The sequence below is a fragment of the Rhodamnia argentea genome, chromosome 7, assembly GCF_020921035.1.
Source record: "Rhodamnia argentea isolate NSW1041297 chromosome 7, ASM2092103v1, whole genome shotgun sequence".
In the NCBI taxonomy this organism is placed as follows: domain Eukaryota; kingdom Viridiplantae; phylum Streptophyta; class Magnoliopsida; order Myrtales; family Myrtaceae; genus Rhodamnia; species Rhodamnia argentea.
In genome coordinates, this window is record NC_063156.1 from 20,550,247 (window position 1) to 20,558,634 (window position 8,388).

The 8,388-nt window shown below is 41.3% G+C and overlaps 1 protein-coding gene across 3 annotated transcripts; it reads left to right on the top strand.

Annotated features, from left to right (window-relative positions):
* The first annotated feature begins 217 nt into the window (after positions 1-217).
* LOC115734953 lies at positions 218-5,378 on the top strand. Of its 3 annotated transcripts, none has more exons than XM_030665983.2 (12): positions 224-554; positions 821-918; positions 1,036-1,122; positions 1,212-1,377; positions 1,478-2,062; positions 2,297-2,439; positions 2,526-2,723; positions 2,821-2,911; positions 2,988-3,153; positions 3,807-3,931; positions 3,996-4,077; positions 5,061-5,378. In XM_030665983.2, the coding sequence occupies exons 1-12, from the start codon at positions 354-356 to the stop codon at positions 5,063-5,065; spliced, it is 1,947 nt and encodes a 648-aa protein (XP_030521843.1). In that variant the 5' UTR covers positions 224-353; the 3' UTR covers positions 5,066-5,378. The 3 variants fall into 3 exon arrangements, 2 of the variants coding, with proteins under 2 accessions (XP_048138972.1, XP_030521843.1); XR_004014715.2 differs by having other exon boundaries at positions 225-554; positions 3,807-3,917; positions 3,968-4,077; XM_048283015.1 differs by lacking the exon at positions 2,526-2,723 and having other exon boundaries at positions 218-554.
* The last annotated feature ends 3,010 nt before the right edge of the window (positions 5,379-8,388 follow it).

An 8,388-nucleotide genomic window follows, 5' to 3' on the forward strand; every position in this document is an offset into this window, starting at 1 on the left:
TTTTTATTTTTAAGGATATTAGCCAATCGGACAAGCGCAGCAATGTCCTGACGATGAAACTGCGAAGCGCGCTTTCGTTTTCGAGTTTTTCGTTCACGAGTCACGACCCCCCAAAAACATTTCGAGACGAATCGAATTGGCGCCATCTGACCAAGAGGGAATGGAGAGGAACTCCAAATTTCAAATCTTTTCCACATCAAGAGTTTCATTTAAATATGCACCGACTCGAACTTCGATGCGACTTTTCTCTGCAGAAGTTACTCCACCGCACGTAAAGCAGCTCCATCGAACGCACGCTCTCTCTCTCTCTCTCTCTCTGGGTCGTGGCTGAGGAGCGGAAGACGCATCCCCGCATGGCCGTCCCTTCGAGCTCTCACCAGAGTCCCAAGAGCGAGGCCTCTTCCCGTAAGCAGAAGGATGAGAGCAAGAACCAGAGGGAGGAGGGCGACGGTGGTGGCGATGGGTTGAAGGATGCCAAGCGTAACAACAACCCCGGAGTTCGAGTCGTTGGAGGCCGAATCTACTGCCCTTTCAATGGCAAGACTTGCCACCAGGTAAAATTCCATCTTGCTCGCTTGAATCATGCTCGTACGGTGCTGTTCTCTCTTGGGTCGGTGATTGTTCTGCGAGGTTGGGGGAGGACGATGAGCGTGAAACGATTACCGTGGACGCTTGTTCCCTGCGCACCTCTTAAATGAATGCTTATTTGGGGTGTTGGAAAATGAGAGTGATTTAAGACCATTTTATGCTGCACTCTTTTGGTAAATTTCTATATCGACATCCCCTTTTTTTTTTCTCCTTGGTTGTTTGAATGTTACAGTGCCGTCAGAAGACGTTGGATTTCACAGCTGCTTGCAGAATCATGAAAGGAGACAAGCAGTGTACCATTAAGTTTTGTCACAAGTGCCTCTTGAACAGGTTAGAATGGCGGATGTTTTGTTTGTCTTTATTTCGAGCAGCTGAATATGCATTTTATGTCTATAAGGGTATGATCCATTCGGGCGATCCGTTTTGTTTTGTCAATTCAAATCTTAGGTATGGAGAGAAAGCGGAAGATGTGGCAGCGTTGGAGAACTGGAAATGCCCTAAATGCAGAGGCATTTGCAACTGTAGCTTTTGCATGTAAGTCTTTGGTTGTTCTAAATCATTTTGGTTTTGCGCTATTTGTTGCTTCTGTGGCTTGGATGATGGGTTAATAACCATTCTTACAGGAAGAAAAGGGGTCACAAGCCCACTGGTATATTAGTACACACAGCTAAGAAGACTGGATTTTCCTCTGTATCTGAGATGTTGAGCGTTGGAGGTCCTGAAAGTCTTGATCTCAACAAGCCCGCAAAACCTGCAGATGTCTCATCAAAGAATTCTGATTCAGACGAGGTATGACAAGAATCGTCTTTTTTCTTTTGGTAAAATTTCGTTTCATTTAAACGGATCTTTTGAGAGGATTTACAGCCACTGTAACTGGAACCATTGCCAGAATCTTGCTGTTCTCTCACCAAGAAAACAGGGAAAGGAGAATTCTTCGGATCACAAGATTGACCTAAATTTGAAGTTGGACAGTTCGACAGCCAACTCTGTTAAGAAGTCTTCGAAGAAAAGAAAACCTGATGGGCTAAATGAAACATGTGATACGAACGTTGACGATGAATCTATTCCGAAGGACAGAACCCGGAAAAAACCTGGTGACAGTGAAAAAGTTTCTGATAGGGAGGCACAACGCAATAAGAAGAACAAGCGCGTCATTAAAGCGAGAAAGAACATGGTTGTAGATGTGTCCAGGGGCATATCTTCTGGTCTTGTTAATGAAGAGAAACCCAACATGAGGCAGGATGCTTCAGGATCACCAGCTGCTAGAGCCTATCAAGCTGCAGTGAAAAGTAAGTTTACTGCAGATCCTGTCAAAGTCAATGGCCGTTCTGCGATCCTTCAGAACAAGGAGTTGCATGCTGACATCCCGCTGCCGGAAGGCATCCTCTTGACTGGTGTGGCTGGTGTGGAGTTGCCTTCTGAGGTCATTGGAGATGCATTGCAATTTTTGGAATTTTGTGCTGCTTTTGGCAAGGCAAGTTTCACTATAAATTGGTTGAGCCCTTTCTGCTGAGATTTCTTACTTACAATAATTTGAGATGTTTGCAATAATAACTACTTTGGGTAAGGCAACAAATCAGCAATTAACAGTATTCTTCATCAGATGGTTTTATTGGCAAATTCTGGTTATTTTCAATCCCAGCTATGCTACTGTATCTATTACCATATAAATATTCTTTCCTTTTGTTATACCAATTTTTTTTTTCAGGTCCTTGATATCAGAAAAGGAGAAGCTGAATCTATAATTCGAGAATTAACATGCGGGAGAAGGCGGCGCCATGGGCAGGCTTCTCTAATTGTTCGGTTTCATATCCAATTGATTTCTTTGATACTGAAGGATATGGGGGATGAGTATGTTTCATTTGAAACTCTTACAAAGTCTGTATCATTTTGCTGTTGCGAAGAAGTTTATGAATCCTTAATACTTCTGTGGATAGGTTTCCATCTATAACATCGGCTGATGGTAGGAATTCATGGTTGCAAGCTATTGGAAAATGTCTCTCCGACTCCAAATGTACATTTAAGGACTTCCATCTTGATTGCCTTGATAAAGGTGTTGATGGATATGATGAATTAGACCTATCGAAAAAGCTTAGGCTTTTGAATTTTCTGTGTGATGAAGCTCTAAGTACAGAGTAAGTTGTGCTGGTTACCGTGGACACTTTCTCCTTTTCATATTGCGTTACCTTCCCCTTATCAGATGAGTCATCAACCATTAATTCTTTTTCCTAGAAACCTGAGGGGATGGATAGAAGATCAGAATCTACGATATGTTGAAAATGGAAAGGAAGCAAGAGGAAAGCTTCTTGAAGTGAAGGAAAAGGTGCTAAATAGTGCTTGGGATATTTTAGCTGAGAAATAACTCGGTCAACCATCTCATCTGATCTCTTGTTGTTCAGGAGAAACTTTTAAAGCAGAAGATGAAGAATGATGTGACCGAAGTTATTATTGCAAAAAATGGTGTTCCTCTTTCAGTTTCGGAGCATGATGCTATTGTGTCACAAGTAAAACATGAAATCGCCCAGGTTCATGCTGAGATGCTGGAGATGAGCAGGATATCCAAGAGTATGTTCTAAGACCTTGATTTTTGTTGTCTGATGAGAACTTTCAATAAATCGAGTCCTTATGGTCATGTAAAATGGAAAAGGGTTCTCTTAGGGAGACAAGTTCTGAACATTCTGGCATTAGATAACCTTGGTAAACAGATTTTTCATATTTCTCTCTTTTTAGATGACCTTGAAGCCAGCGATACATTAGAAAGCATCTGCTATGGTTTTGCAGGTGTCAAAACACTAGTAATTTCTCCATTTTTTTTCCAAGTTGTATAAATCCCAGTGAGTTCTTCATCACATTCTGAGGCTTCATCTTAGCAATTGCCTTAAATGTTAACTGCTAGTACATAGATCAATTTCTTTGTAGAATTAAGCTAGGGCCAGACGAGGGGAGATAGAAGTGTAGAATTATATTTGACTGGCTATGGTAGGACTTTCTAGAGACCATATAATACATACTTTGTACTCTGGCTTTATTTGGTTGTACTGACTCGAGACAGTCACATATTGGTACATGTTGAATTGATTCTTGTCTAAATTACATTGTCTTTGGTTTCACCAAATGTAGATTTGTCAAGTCTCAGGATATTCATGCGCTTTCAAAAGATAGTTTCTTTCTCATTCTGCGTGTGAATAATGTTACAATGGACATTTAAAATTGCGCAGAGCAGCAGAGATCAGATGCTGTTAGAACAGAGCCTGTCATTGTGGATGGCTATGGGCGCACCTTTTGGAAGTTGAAAGGGTACAAAGGTGAACCTGATGTATTGCTTCAAGGTTGGTTTCAGCATACTGCTAATTCCATGTGATATTAGCTGGAAAATATTACATTTTATCTTTGTTTCCTTGCAGTGCGTGATTCGGCTGGACCAGAAGAAAAATGGCTCATCTTTGATGCTGAAAAGAAACAAGAAATTGACAGATACATCTCTTCATTGTAAGTATGCTCGTGATATCCTCCCAATATTCGGTTTTATGTATTGCATTAATGTGACTTCTCTGTCATCGTGAATTTTTTGTGCCAAGCTTGTTATGCATTAGAACATTGGTCAACTCCTCCATGAGTAGTTGACATCTTTGCTGCATGGTAATTCTTTTGGGACCTTTAGGAACTGTGTGGTGGTATTATTATACCGGTGTTAGCTATCGAACTTTCCCATTGTCTGTGTCCTACTATCTCTTTACTTTTATTTGGATAACTCTACTTGGTTAAAGAGCACCATCATGTGATGCTCTTAAAGGAACATCCCCTCCCTTTGAGGCTGCATAACTGGGACAAGCTGCATTTTCATGGCTGTGTAGTCAACATACTTCTTTGACATCTATCGGATAAAGAGGGTCCAAGAATTTAGTTATATCTCTTGTCCAGCTTGCTTAGACATGCTCTCCTTGTAACTCAGTTAAAACTTAGGAATGAGCACAACTTACACTGAAAAACTACGGTCAATCTTTTTCTTGAAAAACCAGAGTTTCAATTGAATTTCTTATACGAATATGAAAAGCAGTGGCATGACCTCGGTATTCTTCACTGAGTGACCCGCTAAGATTGTTCACTTCATAACCTTCATGGTGCTGATTGCCAACTGTTGATACCTTTGTTCTGTTGAATGGCAAGTCGACATCGACGTGGCTTTGCTATTTACGGCACATCCCTCATCATTCTGTGTACATATAGATTTAGATGTTCACGTTGATTAACATTTTAGGAATGACCAGCTTGTATCTCTCAAAATCTTGCAATTCTGTGAAACTGGAGTAGAGAAAGTGCCCCCTAAATGATAATTTGGGTGTGTAGATGCCGAGTTACAAGGTTAGTTCTGAAGATATGCCCCACTGAAAGAAATGGGAGGTCCTATGGAACGATTTCTCAACAATGTGTCCATTGATGCACTTCACTAATGTTGTCCTTTCATCTTGCAGGGTAAGAAGATCCAAAATTCAAAAGATCTACCCATGCACTAACTGATTCTTGAAAGCTGACGCAAAGAGAGCATGTCTTGTTGACTCATAGCTCAGCCTGCCAAACCCTTTTTGGCCCCCCTGTCTTAACAGTTGAAAGAGGAGTTCATTTTGTAACCGCTGTACGACTCCACAAAATTAGGAAGCGAAATGTAAACCTGTTCTAGAGGGGAACTTTAACCTGTAATTCCTTTGGGCAAGGATGTTTTTAAGATTTTGAAAAGACCATACTGCACCTGATTTTGAAGAATATTTACTAAGAAAGACTATTCAAACCAAGCTCACACTTATCTTCCCTCCACACCCTCTTTATGCCATAGCTAGTCACTTCTGAGCCGAGTTGAGCCTCTGTTGGTGCTCGCTGCTGGCTGCCGTCTCATGTTGCCTCCGTTGTCTTGCTGCCCAAATAAAGCATCAACTCGGTCTTAAACTGGGCGCGGTCATGACTCAACTTAGCTCAGCCTCGACTCTCCCTCTTTGCAATTGTCCTGGACCATGCTCGCCCCCCACTCAGACATTGCCGACGCTTGCTTGACGGTAGCTCTTCTGCCTCTGCCCCACCGCGTGCCGTTGCGACCCCGTCCTTGCGCCCCTTATGATGAACGAGACTTGAGTTCATGGGGCGGGTCATAATATTTTGAATGTCCTGGAGTTTAAACATCTCCTGGCCTTGGACGACCTTCGATTTGGTTTACCTAAGGCCGGCGACCTCCGCTGTAAGGCTGCAACCTCGTATTAGAGGTCGTGCCTAGGTAGGGGACATTCGGCTAGGGCCAAAGGGAAGATAGGCCTAATGACGGGGTTCGAGCAACAACTAGATGGGGAAAGGGGAGTGCCCAATTGGTGGACGCCTCGACGTGATGGGACCGGCGGCAAGTCAAGCGGCTTGGCTATTCTAGAAGGGAGAGATAGCGGTAGTCCGTTTGTTTGACCGAAAATTATTTTTCAACTTTTCGGTATTTGAATAATCGATTTACAAAACGTTTTCTAAAGAATGAAAACAAGAAATTTGGATTGGGAATGAATAACTTTCATTCCTGGTAAGAAGGAAATTTCTTTTCCTAAATCACTAAATAAATAAAAATTGATTATTTCCCTTAAAAAATAATTTTTATGAAAATTTATTTTCTTTTATTACGAAATTTTTAATAAAATAAATACATCTTAAATTTTTGTTTGTAAAAGAGAGAGAAGGGCAAAAGTGGAAAGGATGAGAACAGTGAAAAAGATGAAGTAAATTTGGATCATCTATTTATAATGCGATGAGTTGTCAACCTCTTAGGGCAAAATGCTACTTTTAGTGTCAAAAATTGTGTACGGAAATTACTTTGGTGCCAAAAGTTTCAATTAGATCACTTTGGTGCTAAGTTTTTTGAAAAAAAGATCACTTAAATGCCCACTCACTTTTTTATTAATCTATGAAGGCGACGTGGCTTATCGGAGGTTCATCGTGGCATTTTCTTTTTAAATTCAAAATTTTTTATTTAAAATAATTTGAAAAGTAAGCTAAAAAATTTTTAAAAAAAGGGAACTGCTAATTTGGCAGCAAGGGTTGTAGCCTTGCCATCACAGCCCCACCATCGTGGCAATGGTCGGTGACGGTGGGGCATGACTAGCGAAGGCTCAAGAACCCCTGCGGGCTATGCCCCACCCATTGCCGACCATTGCTGGCGATGGTGGGGCAGGGGTGGTGAGGGTAATAGCAACCCTCGCCGCCTAATCTGTCTTTTTTTAGTTTTTTATTAATTTTTTTAGTTTATTTCAATTTATTTTTAAATAAATTTTTTATTTTAATTTTTTTGTTAAATTTTATTTTTTAATTTTGAAGTCCACATGGATTTTTTTTAAAATACCAATTAAAATTTAAAAACTAATTTAAATGCCACATATTTTTTTTTTTAATCGAAAATTCTCGCTAGAGACACCAAAGTAATCTTTTTATCTTTGACTTGGCACTAAAGTGATCCGATTGAAACTTTTGATATCAAAGTGATCACCGTACATAAATTTTGGCAAAAGTGTCCTTTAGCCACCTCTTAGAGGACAAATTTAAGTTCTAAGTTTACCTCTTAGAGGATAACCTTTACAACCTAAAAAAAAGTTAAAGAGGATAACCTTAAGTCCATTCGTTTTACGAATAATTTATTGTCGCAAAATGCTTTCATCTTTGTCACGCCCCGATTCCTCTCCGGGCTCGACAACATCCCACTACGATCGTTCGCATTGATTAAACCCTGGATTCAACGACGCAAAATTTAACGCAATATGATATGCACAAGCGGAAGTATAAAACAAAACTCCGTACAATTGAAAATAAGATGACTTAAGGAAAACATTATAACATAACACCAAGAGTTTTACAACACGAGGGATAAAATAAAAACTAAGGGTTCGACGAAGGCGATACCGATAAAAAGGGTTCTACGACCTAAACCCAAGAGAACATTAAAAGCTAGGTACTACGCCTATACCTAGGGACCGGGCTCGCTATCCTCAGATAGGTCCTCATCGCCTATTGGTTCGTACTTTGTAGAATCGTCTGACTCGGAGTCCATTGGAACAAATTCTTCTTCTTCTTCTTCCACATGCTCGAAATCTGGATCCAGTGGGAAGTCCATATCGTCTTCGTCCATGGGCTCCAACTCGGGAGGTTCTCCGGGTTCGCCCTCGGCATCCGAGGGTTCCACGATCTCCACATCGGCGGCGGGGCTCGGAGGATGTGGTTGGCCAACTACAGGTGCGGGAATGGGGTTGAACATTTTGCCATCGGGAAGCATCGGGTTGCACCACCTAGGGATCACGCTCCTTGGTATATCATAGCTCCTCGGCGATCCGTAAGTCGTATCGCCAACTCGGTAAAACCAAGCCTCAAAGAGATGAGGTTTCCAATCGTCGCTTTTTTCATCGACCCATACTATACTCCCTTTCCTAATATAAACCCTATCCTCTCCCACGGGAAACTCGACAGCCGTCGTCGTGATGTTCATCGCCTCCCCAAAACGGATAGGCGGCATGGTCGGGGTTTGGGGCACGAAAAGTAGGTCCCGCGACGGGATGAGATTTAATCTCCGTAAGTTGGTCCTAAGCCTACCCTAGGTCTACAGTACCTCCGAGTAATTCATCAAACACAAAAATCTACCAGAATAAACATAGAACAATTCATACTATACTTGAAATTGAATTAAGCTGGCAAGACGCATGCTTTCAATCAATGGTCAAATCATCACTAAGAGCGAACTTCGACTTAGGCACTTAACAGCAATTAAATCACAACATGTGGCAATAAACT

What these genes read in the sequence shown, in the direction of transcription:
- LOC115734953 (XM_030665983.2), top strand. Translation starts at nt 354, where the DNA reads ATGGCCGTCCCTTCGAGCTCTCACCAGAGTCCCAAGAGCGAGGCCTCT. An exon ending in TGCAACTGTAGCTTTTGCAT is followed by an intron (nt 1,123 to 1,211) that starts GTAAGTCTTTGG and finishes CCATTCTTACAG; the next exon opens with GAAGAAAAGGGGTCACAAGC. An exon ending in TTCTTGAAGTGAAGGAAAAG is followed by an intron (nt 2,912 to 2,987) that starts GTGCTAAATAGT and finishes CTTGTTGTTCAG; the next exon opens with GAGAAACTTTTAAAGCAGAA.